At 34.0% G+C, this 16,550-nt stretch overlaps 1 protein-coding gene across 7 annotated transcripts in view; it reads left to right on the top strand.

Annotated features, from left to right (window-relative positions):
* TMEM161B (transmembrane protein 161B) overlaps positions 1-16,550 on the top strand; it is a 51,865-nt gene that overhangs the window by 22,777 nt on the left and 12,538 nt on the right. For 3 of the 7 annotated variants that reach the window (XM_054002870.1, XM_054002866.1, XM_054002871.1), the window contains exons 6-12: positions 1,846-1,997; positions 2,511-2,571; positions 4,314-4,454; positions 7,481-7,594; positions 8,655-8,829; positions 10,902-10,998; positions 11,962-13,624. In XM_054002870.1, coding sequence (XP_053858845.1) covers positions 1,846-1,997; positions 2,511-2,571; positions 4,314-4,454; positions 7,481-7,594; positions 8,655-8,829; positions 10,902-10,998; positions 11,962-12,239 — 1,018 coding nt within the window. In that variant the 3' untranslated portion in view covers positions 12,240-13,624. Of the gene's footprint in view, positions 1-1,845; positions 1,998-2,510; positions 2,572-4,313; positions 4,455-7,480; positions 7,595-8,654; positions 8,830-10,901; positions 10,999-11,961; positions 15,195-16,550 lie in introns of those variants that run through there. The other 4 variants (XR_008441207.1, XR_008441206.1, XM_054002869.1 and 1 more) reach the window with 3 other exon arrangements.

Raw genomic sequence — 16,550 nt, 5'->3', positions numbered from 1 at the left:
AAACATAACTATTTTTGTGAAAGGGTATACCATAAATTCTACAATGCCTGCAACTATATACAGTATGGAAAGTATACAATTCTATAATGCTTCTTGTGGCCAAAAAAAAACTGAATGAAAGGCGAAAAAGGTGCAGTCATTCTATTAACTTAGCACTAAATACTCCCAAATTATTATTTCAGTAGATCCTGAATATTAGGTCTTGCAATGGAAGGAAGTGATGAAGCAAGCCATAATGCTCCAATCTTCTCCAACCCAAAAATAGAAGCAGTGGTAATTATTTAGCTAACAGAGGGTTTTGGTCATGTGTAGTTTGCATAATCATGGATCTATTTATTGAGTTCTGAATCTGCGCTATAATTCTAATGTATTGTTCGTGTGCTTTCTTTTTCCTCCTTGAATTTTCAAAATCCTTCAGGCACAATCCATACTTGAAGGCTTGAAGTATCTAGGGGGTCATAAATCTGATGATAGATTATATTAGGTTTGTTGATCACAAACTTATTAAGTCCTTTGTATAACTTGAGGATGTTTTTAATTTGTGATTAATGTCCCTAGCTGTAAAAGGAGCCTTGGCTTAAGCATGTGTTATTAGAGAAACAAAGTCTGGAACACAGTCTGTATGATCTATTATGTACTTCTTGGGGTGAGTTAAGTCTTCCTTTTGATGTATCATTTCTTTCTGTAAAGTATAGAGGGGTCTGAAGATGATTACTATATGAGATTAGAATTACTAGATGCTGTCCTTAGACCACATTGTGCATATTAGAATCTCTACATATACATGAAATTCATCAGTGTGTATGTTAAATGTGTGCTGCCTGTGGAAGCATAATCATAATTTCTTGAGAGATTAATGAATGTTCAAATGTTTTACTGAATAGGTACCTCCAAAAATGTTTTCATGTACTCTGCATATTGAAATTCTTTCAGTATTAGAAATAGGCAAATACAACTGCATTATTGCATAGAGGAAGAAAAAAGTGGTACAGATTACACTTAAATATTTTTTTCCTTTTTGTCTGTATTTTTTTTCAAATCAGGTAATGCCTGGAGTTATCTCCAAATACTTCTTTTAAATCTCGACTGGATATTGCCTACCATTTAAATTATAATGAGCTGCAGTTCATAGTAATAAGAGTTGTTGACTGTGTATAATGAAAAGTTTACCCTAATCTGTTGCACTTTAGAACTGATTTAGAAATGTGTAAAAAAAAGAAAACTTAATAAATATTTTTAAAACACCCTGATAACAGAGCAGGTGATGTCTTAAATGTTTCTCTTTGTGGCAGTGGAGCTAGATAAAAGGATTTGATATATCATATGAGATCATAGAGGGGTTTTAAGACTGACTTTGTTTTTCCAAGGTGAACATGGGATAGATTTTTCTTTCCTAGATATGACTCAGTGTGCTGTTGTCTTAACGCTCTTTGAGCTAAAAGTCTCAAATGTCTGCATAGTTGAAGTGCTTGAGGAAATGGTTTAGTGGTGAACTTGTTGGTGTTAGGTTGATGGTTGGACTTGATCTTAAAAGTATTTTCCAAACAAAATGATTCTGTCTGAAAGGAGAGAAATACAAGTTAATCTTTTCATGTGTCTTCTTTCTTACCATAAGTAAGCCTAGATCAAAACTCTACTCCAGAGTATTCCTGGCTATGCATTATGTGATTATTATGCTTTAATGTGTTCTGTAATTTAACCTGAAATCGGCTGAACACATACTACCTTCAAAAGAAATAAATGCACATTATAGAACAGCCCTGTAGATGACCAAAATACAAGATTATAATTTTTAGTTATAGTTATTTTGCAAACTTAATTTTCCTTGACTTTTTTATTACATAGTAAAGTACTGTTTTCATTGACTACCCACTATTTCAAAGTTGAGGATGGAGGTGAAAGATCAGTCTGTGTCACCTTTGGATTTTTCTTCTTTGTGAAAGCAATGGCAATTCTCATTGTGACAGAAAACTATCTAGAGTTTGGATTGGAATCAGGTAACTCCTTTCTTTAGTGTTTGAAACAGCTGTAGTGATTGCATGATCTGAAAAAATCATTTCCAGAGTTTTTGAGAAAATCTGTGTTAAAATGAATGGTGTAAGTTATATCCTTCTAAGAAAAATTGCTTTGGAATGAAGATTTTGAATAATATCCTGTACATTTTCCTGCTGTTCTCTTAAATAGTCTAATTTTTGCCTACCTTGTTTGTTTTGTTAATTGTATTTGCCTTCCAGTTACAGATTTAGCCCTTTTTGACTTTCATAGTAAAGTGTAGCTCCCTTACTGGAAAAGAATTTAGAAAGTTATCTTTTTTCATCTTCCCAAAGTGTCCAAATATTACAGATGTTGTTAATCAAGTTTTACTGTATTGTGGCCAACTAATTACCACACGAAAGAGCTCTGCTAGACATATGAAAAATTGTTTAAAAGATTACTTGTTACCCAGCATTTTATTTCACAAAAGGAATTCATCATTTGTACTGTAATAAAATAAATATGTGTCCCTGCAGGATTCTCGAATTTCTCAGAAAGTGCTATGCAGTTTCTTGAAAAACAAGGTTTGGAATCCCAGTAAGTTTCTGGAAATACACTTGTCTGTTTATATGTGAATTTATGAACCATTTGGATTTTCTTAGCAAGCCTTTGTCTTGCACGTTTTGCTTTTGTACATGGTTATAATCCCTACAACAGTTTAAAGAGTTTAATGAAAAAATCTGAAAGTACCCACAAGCAACTGAAGTTGCATTAAAGTTTTCATTTTAATATGGAGATAATTTCTGACATTTTGATTGTAGTTCAAAAAATATAGTTCAAAACTGTAAACACTTTTTTCACAGTATTTCCCTTTAGCAAGGATTGTTTAAATAGAGAAGTATTTTTTTTTTTCATTCCTGTGGCATGCAAAAGAATGAGTGTGCAAAAGCTACAAGATGGAGTTTGTGTTAAATTTTACTTTAGGAATAAATTGTGTTGGTCAGTCCTGTTTTCAGGTTGTAGCTGTGTTACTATCATGCAAAAATATCTGCTTGCTACAGGATATCCAAGCCTCATATAGACTGTTGAAGGAGCATGCCATAGCTTGTGATGTTACATAAATACACAAACACTGTCATGGGCAGCCTTTGTATATTGTGAAATGGATTCCTTATACATGCGTGCTAAAATTAAGGGACCATTTAATCACAACAAATTTAAGGGACCATTAAGCACAACATTGAATTTCTTGCTTGATACGTCTCAATTATCATGCAGAAGTCATGGCATATCTTTATTTTTAAGGAAGAGAAGTTTCCTCAAACTAGATTATTGTAATTTATGAATAAACTCATGGGAAACTGTTAACTGAATCCCATGTGTTTCTTAGCCTTTCTTTAATCTGCTTTTCTAAGCTATTGCAAAGTCACTACCTTCTGTATTCATTTTCATGTTAAGTGTTCATTTATAAACACTTTATAAACTATAAACTATTATAAACTATTGTTTATAAACTATTGCAGTGCTTTGCCTTTTTTAGCAGCAGTTAGTGTCTCTTGATAGTTTAGGTGACATAGATTAAGAAAGAATCTGAAACTCATTTGAATCACTAGATTTGATTTATTCCGCTTTGATCTGTTAGTTACATTTCACTGTAAACCGTGATATTTTTGTTGTTTGTTAGAAGGTTTTGTTTTGTTCTCTTTTTTTCTTAGTGTAAACCTTCATTTGTTAATTATGTAATTAATTCTGTGATTTGTGGATACTTTTCCCATAGCTTTTCTTAAGTACAATATTAATCACTTGGAAGAGACGTGTTAATGACCAGATGTACATTTCAGATAAGTCTTTGAAAAGCTGCAGTAATAACAGTTTGATAAGAGATTTTTAATGGATAATGGTAGAATAAAGTATCCATTTTGTCTTTGAGCAGTTAAACTTATGAGACATCTGTTCCTCTTAAAAACACAATCTTTAAATTCATTCTATTTTAGCTATTTCTGTTTCCTGTTATGTAATTTGTTGCTAATTACAATATAAAATTATTCTTTTTTTTTTTTCTTCTCTACTAACAAATTAACATCTCACAGTCAGTAAATCAGATTTTCTGTTTTTCTATGAAATAAATAGAGGACTTGGTTTGGTTTTGAAAGTATTTTTTAAATTTTTAATTTCTGTTTGGTTTTTAATAATGCTAGTATTTTGGAGGAAGCCTATAGAATACTGTTGGCTTCTTTTATTAAATGTTAGATACTGTTGGGTTGAAAGTATTCTCTGATACTCCCTGCTCCCCCAACTTACTCCCCAAGAAAATGCTTATTTCCTTTCTTTTCTTTTAGGGGTCCTGTGTCTAAACTAACCTTCAAATTGTTCCTGGCTGTTCTGTGTTCACTTATTGGTGCTTTTTTGACATTCCCTGGCTTGCGACTGGCTCAAATGCATCTGGATGCTCTGAATTTAGCAACAGAAAAAATAACACAGTAAGACAAATATATGCAAATAGCTGTATGCTACTCAGTCTTAAATCTTTTATGTCTAAAAATAAACTAAGCAAACTATTTGAACAGGAAGGTAGTGACTTAAGACTTCTGTTGCTGCCTGCTTTTCATATCTTGAGCAGATTTGCCCCCTGCCACTTTCTGCTCAACCTGTGCTCTGCCAGTCTGTTACACTCTTTGCTTTGTAAATAAGAGTCCCAATTAAAGGAGCTTTCCTTTCCTCCTGCAAGAGCTCCACCATGAATGTCTCTGTGTCCAGCTTTCTTTCCCCCGTCATGTCTTTACAGAAGTTAAGATAACCTTGAGGAAGTACAAATATGACCACAGACTTTTTTTTTTGTACCTGCACATACAGCTGGGCATTATTCCTTTAATAAATTTAGCATAGGATAAAATTCAAAAATGACCCAAAATATTTAATTAGGGTCATATGTTAATACCAATTTTCAGCCATCCTTCCATTTGGTAGTAAAATGTTCTGTCCAATTTAACTATTTCTCTTGAGCATTCTCTGGTTGAGAAGGTGAAACTCCAAGTGGCTTTCAGAGATCTTTACTGTTGATGTTTAATACATGATAATGAAAGATTCTGCAGCATAGGGCAGTGTAGGTACTCAGTCTGGTAAATTTCCCAAGAGAAACACTATGTTTTCCAGTAGGAAAATAACTTTTGTTCAAACTGCATTTTTTTTCTTTCCCTTCAGGAATGCTCAGCTTAAAAATTAATCTGTTTAAAGTGAGTCTGTCAGTCTTGGTAAATTTATAAGCAAGTACACTTGCACTCAGTGTAGTTGTCTATGTAGCAGCCAGCTACTGGATTTTTAAAACTGGAGTTTTATCTGCTGTTACAGAAGTCTGTGTGTAGACTGTGACTGAGTCACTTCCTAATCTATTCTTTCCAGACAGATAAACTACTTAGTTCTTAATTGCTATGGCTCTCAATATTTTAAAATTCTTTGTGTCTTTTCTGTAAGTATTCCAGCATCTTCCTTGATCAATAGACATGACATCCTAGGGAGAAATATAAACTCTTTGAAACAAAAATCCATTAATCAAGATGTAAAGGGCAGTTAATATCCACTGAAGTGTGGTTATGAAAATTAAAACTTCTCTAGCTTCTTTAGACAATATTGGAACTGGTTGTTGAAGATAACTTTGTTCAACACCACCACATTATTTTTGAAAGTCTACCAATACTTTGACTATTCAACTGGAACAATGTGAAATTTGCATTAAATGGATTAAAACTTGATACGGTATCTATATAATTAGGTAAAGCCATTATAAAGAATATTTGTCAAGTGATAGGTTCTAAGAAACCTGAAGAACATAACTTGTCCTTGCTGATGCATTTTTGCCAATGTTATTGACTACACTTGTTTGACAGTGACTAAAGGGGAGATTGTAAATGAGGATGACTTGTCACTGATAGAAAGTTGGGTGCTAAAACAATGTCTATCTCTGCAGTCAAATACATACTCAAAAAACCCCACCCAAAACAACTACAAAGAAAAAGCCCACCGACTAAACAAAATACAAAACCAACAAAAACCAAAGAAAAAACCATAATCAAACCAAAAGCCCCCACATCCCTTAAGCTGCCTAAAAAAGGCACAAATCTCCCTTAAAACCCAACAAAAGAACCAAAACTAAACAACCCAAAAAAGCCCAACACAAAATCTATTCCTTAATGGAATGGAACACTTAACTTGCAGGGAACGCTGACAAAAAAAAAAAAAAAGCCCCACAACTTAAAGATTAATGATCAAGTGTCATTCTTTTATGAGTGTAGGGAGTAAGTTAATTGTTTTTGGGTAAACAATAAAAATCACCTAGTGGCCCTTTCGGTTTTGAGAAATGGTTTGATTTTTTTCCTTTGGCAGTATTATCCTTCCCTGCATATATTTGGAGGTTTCTTAGCAAAGTTGTACAATTTTCATACACATTTCCTCCTTTGCCAGAGCCCGCATCAAGAGTATTTTGGCCTTCCTGCCTGTTCCATAAAAAAACAAAACAAAACAAACAAACAAACAAAAAAAAACTACAAAAAAATAGAGATTCCCACCACCCTTTGGCACATTCCAGTCCATCACTCCAGTCCATTAACTCAGTAGGATCTCCTAAACAAGCAGAAGCTCAGGTAAAAGGCTTTCACAGTCTAATTAAGTGCTTTGGACTGATCCTCAGTGCTGGTGCATTCCCTAGCACCACTTAATAGCTAGCAGGGCTTATTTCTTCATCTGAAACCAAAGATTTAAATTTGTGTATGATGACAGCTTCTGTAATGTGCAAACATTTTAGTGGTTTTAGGAAGCTTGACAATTTGCAATCAAGAACGTCTCGTGTACCTTTAGAACAATTCTTGATTACATCATTTTTTCTATAGTGTAAAAGCACTGTAGTGAAGGTGTAGACAAATCTGATTCTATTAGTGAAGAAATACTGCGCTAAGGAAACAACCCAATCCCCCCGTTCTCACTTCTTTTTAGTAATGAAAAATTATTGGGAAAATGGGTTTAGAAATAGAGAAGAAAATTTAGAAGTCTAGAAATAAAGAAGGATATTAATTTCAGGGAGAACTCCAAAAACTATATCCCCTTTTTAAATTCTGCTGGTTTGAACTCAAAGTTTACTAAAGAGTACTACTTTTATTTTTGTTGTGCAGTTTCATGCAGTATTTTTTTTAGTCTTAGTATCTTTAATTTAATAGAAGTACCAAGTTTAATTTAATCAGGGTTTCTAAATAAAATGCTTCATTAAACTGTGTAATCTGACCTCTGACAACTGTTCTTCCTGTTCTTTTTAAAGCCAAAATCCAGTGTGATTTCACAATATATAATGTTACTGTTTTGTTGAAATGTAAGCCATACCTGTAAAATAGGGAAGGAATTTTCTTATTTTTCTCCCAACTATTTTAAAAAAATATTTCTCCTTTTGAATCTGTATATACTTTCAACACTGTAGTCATTGCTTTTGTTTACTAAGTTCCCTGTTTTTTTCTTTTTTCAGAACATTGCTACATATAAACTTCTTGGCACCTTTATTTATGGTTCTACTCTGGGTAAAACCAATCACTAAGGACTACATTATGAGCCCACCTTTGGGCAAAGAGAGCATTCCTTTGTAAGATTTCCTTTAAAAGTTCTTTCTGGAGTATTGAGAAAAAAACATTGTCTTAGAGCTCTTTGAAAGTTGAAGAAACATGAAAGACTTTAATAGCATCTGCTGTCAGTAGTATTGTGGAAGGTGCAGCTGAATTATAAGGCGCTTCTGTTATTTCAAAAGAATGAGTTGCAGAATATTGAGTGTTAAAGTGGTGGTTCCCAAAAATCTGCTGTCTCTTGACATCTCCATGGCAGTAATGCATTGTTTTTTGTGGGGGTGGAATACCACCTCACTACCTGCTGGAACCTTGTGTCTTGCATATTGGTGTAGGAGAGAAATGGTTTCTGTGAAAACAGTCAAGATATGTTGGCATGAGAACCAACCTAGGAGGTTTGTCTTAATACTTACATACTGATTAAGTGGTATTGAATTGATAGGTAAAACATTTAAAATATAAAAAGGGAAGGAGTTTTCAGGAAGAGTGGTATCTGAAATAATGTGTAAGTATAGTTGATTGTCATTGTCACAATTAGTCTTGCTAATTCAAAATAGACTTCAAACAGATATGATGGGCTAATACATTTCTTGTTTTTTAGAGGTGAGATAAGCTTCTAAAGTGATCCTGTAACCATTGAGCTATTCGATAAAACACAACAGATATATATGTTTTGTATATCTTCTGTTCCTCAGTTCATCTTAAAATGAGGATTGAGCTATTACTGGGTATTTCAGGACTATCTAGTCCCATGTGTCTGAAAACCTGTAATTATCTGAGCGACCTTCGTTTTCAGTGTCCTGCCTTCATTCCTCAGAATTTAGGCATTTAAGAAATGCTCTTGTTTACGGACAAATGAATACTAATTTGGATCTATGCTGTAGGGCTACTGAGAAGTAGTAGGAAAGAGAAATAAAAGGCAAAAGCAAATACTACTTGCATGTGAACTTCATAACTGTAGTTTGTGTGTTAACTACTTTTGACAATTTGCCTCAAGATTACTTTACAGATGATACAAACAAATAATTGTGGCAGTAAATGGTCTTTGGAAAACAGCATTACCCATTTTTTTATTATCTGCAGAATGTCAGAAGATACATTTGATACCGTCAGATTGTGGATTATAATCCTGTTGTGTGTTTTACGATTGGCTATGATGCGTCATCATTTACAGGCCTATCTGAATTTAGCCCAGAAAAGTGTGGATCAGATGAAAAAGGAAGCTGGTAGAATAAGTATGGTTGATTTACAGAAAATGGTAAGTGTGGTGGCACTGAGATTATATATTTGTAGTATTTTGACTGTGCAAATTATTTTTTTTCCAATTTGTTGTCTCCTGTGGCAGCAGAGCTCAAATCTGAATGAAGCTTTCTAGACTATATTTCCTATAAAAATAGCATCATTACAGAGAAATTCTGCAAGCTAAAATATGGAGAGATGTATCATCTGTGTTATGCAGATAGTTTGTCCTTGGTTATTTGGAAGTTGTTATAAAAGATACCTTCCAATGAGTTCTGATCTGTAACTACAACATGGGAAAGAAAATACTGAATTTTGACAGAAGGGTAATATACTGTTACCAACTATGATTTTTAAATTGAGGGAAAATTTATGACATTTTGGAATAAAATGACAGATGTTTAATTCTGTCAGACCACTTAGAAGTGCACCAGCCTAGTTAAAAAATTGCCTGTCATATTGTGGACAAGGTGAAATTTCTGAGGATTCATTTTTTTAAAGAAAAGTGGTAAAGCATACCTTGAACAAATTGTTGAGGTAGAATGGCTGTTGGATGAGGTAGAATGGCTGTTGTGTGTTGTCTGCAAAATAAACTTAAATTTCTAGTGTTTTATGATAGTGCTGTCTAATGATCCTGCTGAATTAGGGTCTGTTGCAGGAGGAATATTTGAAGCATGCCATAAGACAAAGACTCCTCTTCTAGGATTGTCATTACTATGTGTAGTTACACTAAGTGTCTGAAGGTCATAAGAGAACTGTGCAGTACTTATTTACAAACAAAGTGGCTAGGAATTTGCTCCAGAAAATAAATTAGGAAATACATGTAGTAGCAGCTGGTTAGGATGGTACTGTGCCAGTTGCTGTAAATGTGCAATTTTAATACTGGGAATTTTATTCCTATCTGTAAAACACTAATGTCTTTTCCATGTGGCATTTCTTATATCCATTTCTCCAGTATCCTCATATATTCTCTTTGAGAAGGTCATAGTCGCTATATGTGGTCTTGTCTTGTTTTACTAATCATATCTGCTTTACCATTTTTAGGAACTTCTGCCAGTGAATTCTTTCCTGTCTGTCATTCTACATTGCTCATTCCTTTTTAATTTGTTATTTTTGTCATATTCCATCAATTTTTTGACAATTTTTTTGTCTCATGCTTTTTTTTTCTGTCAGTGTCTTACTACTTTTCTTTCTCATGTTAGTTTTTTGATGCGTGCTCATTAAGAAGCCTTTTGAGGCTTGAGAGGGATTCCAAAAAGTGTCATGTCTACCTTCATCATTTTTGTCAACCTGAATTCTGTTCTTTTATAAAACCCGGGTAGTTTTATTTTACTGCTTGCTTGCTATTGATTTTATCACTTTTTTCCGTCTTTATTTGGTTTAATCTTTTAGGTCAATAGCTTATAAAAATATGTAATGTTACAATCTTGAGAAAAATGGAACCTATTAGAGAGCAGGGGATATATCTAAATGGACTTCGAAGAACCATAGTGTCTGACTGAAATAAAGACCATTTAAATGCTATTATTGATCTAATGAAAACTCAGCTTATCATTGTTTTTAAAATACAGATGCTTTCCAGTTGGAAATCTTAAGAATATCTCACTTTTGAAAAAGGGCAATATTAACCAATTTTTCATTTACTTTTTATGGGGCTTTGGACTGTAACTACTACTTCATTTTTGAAATAGGATTTAGTTTGTAAATGACTGTGAACTTGAACAATTAAACATATACATTTATTTTTGTTTCTGGTGTATTAAAGTAGGAGTCATTGAATGATGGCATACAGTTTGCAGAAGGAAAATTGGTTCTGTTTTTTTTTAACAGAATTGATGCCTTTAATTATTTTCTTTCAGCCCTTCCTCACAGATTTGTAAATGTCCTGAAACTAGAATTCATGATGGGAATTTCTTCATTAGGTCTTTTGAGGACAATATGTCACATGCCAAGAGTTACTAGAAGATTCTTAAAACAGCTCTAATGCATAAGTACTGGGGTTTTTAAATAAATTGTTTCTTCTAGACATATTCATAAGGGTCTGCTTTGATCAACCAGGAATCATGAACTTACACTCTTTTACTTTTCTAGGTGGCTCGGGTATTCTATTATCTCTGTGTAATTGCACTGCAGTATGTTGCACCATTGGTAATGCTTCTTCACACAACTCTGCTCTTGAAAACACTAGGTAGGCAAAATTAAATCAACAGTAGTTTATTCTGTTCTACATAGGGCTTTTTTATTTTAACCTCTCTAAAGAGAATTAGAATTCATGGGTACTTACAATACAAAAACACTTTGTAGTTTCCTGTACTTTAAAACATTCATATGTGGCTTTTAAGTAGTTATTTCTCTTGCTGCTTTTGATATCTTCCAATTACATGCTGATTTGTTTTACTTATTTCTGAGAAATTGTGTAATGCAACCAATTAAACTATTTACTTCTGTTGAAATATTTCTCTTTTTAGAAATATTTTAAAAGTGAACTGTATAAAGTATGATTGATTTAACTTCATGCACCTCTCATAAATGAATTTTTTCAGCTTTTTTATCATTAGTAGGCTTTTAGAATGGAAATTGTGAGATAGGGGGTTTGTACAGTTACTGGGAGATCTGAAGTAGCTCTGGTTTGGGGTTTCTTTCTTTCCTTTTTTTTATTTCCTTCTTTCATTCCTTCTTTCGTTCCTTCTTTCGTTCCTTCTTTCGTTCCTTCTTTCGTTCCTTCTTTTGTTCCTTTCTTTCCTTTCTTTCTTGTGAGACAAGTGTTTCATAGCCTGCCATGCAGTTGTGTCATTCTCTTTGCAAAAAGGCAATAGATAGAGATAGACTTTAGTAGGTTGTGATTTATCCTGCCTTGGAATAGACATCTCTGTCTGGTAAGATGAATCATACCCAGGACATACAGAGGTCTCAAGGCAGCTATATCACATGCAGATGCTGGGATGTCAAAATACAAGATGAATCCTACCCCAGTAGCTTACTGGTATGACCAGGAAGTCATGCAGATGAGTATAGTTTGTATTTACTAAGTTATAAAAATGTAACATTTTGCGTGTGTGTATTAAAAATATATCAAAGACTGTAGAGTGATTGAATTAACAGAACTTAAATCTAATTCTACAAAAATCTGTTGCTTGTTTATTTTTAACAGGTAATTATTCTTGGGGCATCTACCCAGGATTGAATTCTGACACTCCAGTAGAAAACAGTCTGCTTCCCAATTCTGTTTATTCTGAGTCTCCACCTGCTGATGGAAAGATGAAAGTAACTGTAGTACAAATAACAATGGCTCTGGGAAGCCTAAAGAATATTTTTACTCCTCTCCTGTTCCGGGGACTCCTGTCTTTCCTCACTTGGTGGATTGCTGCTTGCCTTTTTTCTACAAGCCTTTTTGGGCTCTTCTATCACCAGTACCTGACTGTGGCATGAACAAGTGAAGTGACAGAACAAGTGTGAGGTCAGAGTCTAGATGAAGAGAAAACAAAACTATATATGTGAAGAGAAAACATACCACAATTATTTTTAAACACTTCCTTGGTGTTCTCAGGGTGAATAATCTTAAAATGTTTAAAATTGCAACTGGGTTTGTTATTTTTGTTACCCAAGTGGTAGGTAACTAATTCAGTTATAGTCCTGGGACTGACTGACATTATTGTGTTGTAGATGGTGGTAAGCATGCTGAAAAGATGTGACCTCTGAGTATCTTCGTTTCCATAAACAACAAGCCAAACTCAAAAATTTGTTTTTTAAGCTTCAACAGTCACTGACTGAACTGCATTCAAAAAGTACTGGACATAGTGATGGTGGCTGCCTATCAATTAAGTCTTGAAACTGAGCCATACAAGTGAAAGGAGAGAGAGAGGGGATTAAAAAAAAATTCTGTTGGATAGCTATGGATCACTTTTCTCCTTGGAAAATCAAAAAATCCAACAGGACAAAAGAGATACTGTATATTACAGTAAGGAATGTTGTATAAAATATAAATTAACAGTAGATGTATGTACCTGACAGGTATTGCTGCCTACATATTTTGCAGGAGTGCTTGTGCAGTAAGAAGAGAGTTATAACAAATATATTATTTCAGTCCCTGCAGTCATTTTGAAGTAATGGCCATCTATTGGTGCTAGTATTGATCCACACATTGTGTCTGGATCTTTTAAATTTCTTCTTTTGAGGTAGTAGATAAATTCCATTGAATTTACAAAAGAATAGAAAATAATTAGTGGCACCAGTCAAAGATTTCAAAACAAAACAGTTTAATCCTGCTGACTGATAGTGTATGTATATGTGTAATGTACATATATATTATATATCAAATATATAATATATATGAAGGTATGAAGTATGGAATCTTTATTTTAAATTCCTGAATGTATCTTACAGTTCTGTGGGAGAGGGGTGTATGTGTATCTAGTAATTTCAAGATTCCCTTTTGAAATTAAACTTTTAAATTTTTCTTTTTTTTTCTTTCTTTCTTTCTTTTTTTTCCTTTTTTTTTTTTTGGTTCAGTTGAAAGGGCTGTTTGGTTTTTGTGCCTCTTTAGAGGTACTTAGCTATACTAAAGAACTTACACTGTCTTGGAAGAAAATATTTACTTATACTGTTAATCTTAAAATTTCTGCTCTGTCAAATCATCATCTTCTGCCACTTTAATTTGTGCTAACTTGGCCATATAATGGTAATTAATATATCTTGGCTTCAGAAATAGATTTTCTGTATAATAAAACAGCTGTGTTATAAGAAAAAGAGCAAAGTATTAACTTTACAGTTTTTGCTTAACTGGATAGATTCCAGTCATAAAATTATTTACAGTTTTTCAGATGTTTTGTGTATTTGCAAAACAAGAATGGGGATTTATATGCAGTAGCTTTTTTAAACAGTTAATATTATACTTCACAAAGGTCAGTGGGTTTTTTAGCTAATACTAGCTCTTTTTATGTTACTGTTCTTTTTCTCTTGAATTTGTGTACAGCTTTGGCATATGATAAGCATTTATAAATGGAAAAGCTTAACTAAATTTTTAATATGTAGCAAACCTATCATATGGGAGAACAAACTTAATTAATTCAGAAAATCAAGATTTTAAGCTGGTGATAAACTATCTTGCTGTGTTGAAAGCCTTTTAAGTTATTTATTTGTTTATTAAGTTGCATTTATTGGAGAAAGATTTGTGTACACCAGCCTAGTACCTACTGCATGTGTTTGGGATGTCTGAGCACACCTTGCATGATGCTACTGGTTTCATTGCAGTATTTCAGTTTGCAAGCTTTGTTGTTTTCACACCACCTTTTTGTAACTAATAGGGACAAAGGCTTAACTGTGAATTAGCCTAAAGAATAATATTTGACCTCGTAGTTTGAAATTTCAAGCATATCTAGGAAGTATCTTTCAGATGAATAATGGACAAAATATGACAGGTCCAACAATACTGGACCCACTTTAATATTAGTTCAAGATACGTCATTACTACAAGATACGTCTTTACTAATAGAATTACTAAGGCCAGCTTTTAGGTTAGAGTTAGGTGTTCAATGCCAATCTTGTGTTCAGAAAAATTAAACAATGCAGAACAGTTTGATTCTGATAGTGAACTTGCCTGATGAAGCTCACTATATAGGAGATGTAACCTGTTGTTGAAATCTGAAGGAGTAAATTTTGGATACTTGAGAATACTTCAAAATAATGTTAAGCAACAGTTTTTGCTGACATAGTGAGTCTGAAAGCTTATAAGCAAAAGTGTACTATAGTTATATAATAATGCATTCAGCAAAAGTAATAAGGATCATGTAGCTGAACTTCACAAAGCTTTTGCTAAGAGCTCATGCTGACTTACTATTCAGACATCACACAGATCACAGTGAAAAATAGGCACCTGGTATTACAAACATGAAGATCAGTGCTTGTAGCCACTGTGCTATTCTATTGTTCTACAGACCATTGTTCTGCAGAATTGAATGGTTGACCTTCTGGTCAGCAGTGAGTGGGAGATGGTCTTTCTTTGGATCCATTTAATCCTGACATGAGTCCAGAAGGCTTATGAAAAACTAAAATATGGTAATAAAAGCCTTTGAAACATGTGACAGTGAAACCAGAGGGACTGTATTGCTAAGGTTGTGGAGCAGTGCTTCTGACAAGTATGTGATACAATCAAAATGTGCTTTTAAAATAAAGTAGCAACCCTGATACTCCTGACTTCCATATATATTGTGTAAGGTTCAAAGGAATATCTGCTCACTTTTGTAGTAAGTTCCTTTGAAACAGCAGCTGGCAAATGGTTTTTTTGTTTGTTTCATGGAGACCTTTATCAGCACCTGGCAATGGGGGGAAAGCACCTTGCAGAAATGGAAAAGCAATAAAATATGACTGAAAGGTTGGTAGGTATTACTCAGGTTTCATAAACATTTTTTCTTGCTTTTTGCCCACTGCTTAATAAAAAAATTGTAGAATGATTTGGGCTGGATTGGATCTGGAATGGACCACTTTTCACCAGACCAAGTTGCTCCAAGCCCCATCAAACATGACCTTGAACATCTCCAGAGATGGGCAGCCACAGCTTCTCTGGGTAACCTTAACTTGTGCCTCACCACCTTCACAGGCAAGAGTCTTCATCCAACACCTAATCTAAATCTCTCCTCTTCTAGTTTGGAAGTGTTCCCCCCGTCCTATCACTCCCTGCTTCTGCAAAAAGTCATTCTCCCTCTTTTTTATAAACCCCCTTTAAGTACTGGGAGGCCAGAGTGAGATCTCCCTTAGTTTCTGAGAGATTTTAGAAGGAAATGTTCCTTTGGCAAAGCAACATTTCTGTTTCTTTCTTCTTAAATTCAGATCTCCCTTCCTCTCTTACTGATGTGACTTCCATTGCCGATCTATAGCGCTGTCCCTGTGTTCCCTTCTCAGAACCAAGTAGGCTAAATTAGTTCAAGATTATATTTTGACTTCCGTTTAGTTTATCTATTTTTGAAGGATTAGTTCCTTTAAATAGTTCAAATAACTTAAAATTCCATCTGAAACAAGAATAAACTTGTTAACATTTGTTCAAACTCTGCACATTTATTATGTGGGTCCCTTCAAAGGGTTAAGACTGCGAAAAATTCAAGTCTTCCAGCAAGTTCAGGGAGGTCCAAACATAACACTTGGGCTACTTCTGAGCTAAGAGAAGTTGATTAAGATCAGGAGAAGAGATTATAGAAAACCTATTCTTACATTTTGTAGGTGACATTTTCAGGCTGCACTTGTCCTCTTATAATTTCTTCTCAAGCTAATAGGTTATGCCAGGCTTTGAGGTTTTGTTAGCTGCGCAGTCTTTCCCTCTTCCAGAATTCGCTTGCATAAAGGATCCACAGATTAATTTTCTGTAGGTATCTTCTGTGCAAGAGAACATCCTTGTACAGAAGATACTTACAGAAAATTAATTTCTGTTACAGTTGTTCTTCTCCACATTTGGATCACAAGTACTGCAAGGTGTTTAAACAGAGATATGTTCTTCCCTGGACTGTAAAGTCAAATTTGTCTTAAGAACAAAAATGCTACCAAGACATCAACACAACATTTAGGCAGCATAACCTCACCCTATATAGTGGTTAGCAAGTACAGAAATTTCAGCTAACTTCCAAGGAACAATTCAGTGCTGGGCTTCATTAGAGTAACTACACCTAAGTGATAATAGGCATTTTGGATATCTCAAATAAAAAACTGAACACATCTGATCTTAAAGCTGTTGGAAGGTTCTCCAAGGTAAAA

Source organism: Vidua macroura, chromosome Z, assembly GCF_024509145.1.
Source record: "Vidua macroura isolate BioBank_ID:100142 chromosome Z, ASM2450914v1, whole genome shotgun sequence".
Taxonomy (NCBI): Eukaryota; Metazoa; Chordata; class Aves; order Passeriformes; family Viduidae; genus Vidua; species Vidua macroura.
The sequence above is the reverse complement of the archived record's forward strand: the minus strand, read 5'-3'. Positions and strand labels throughout refer to the sequence as shown.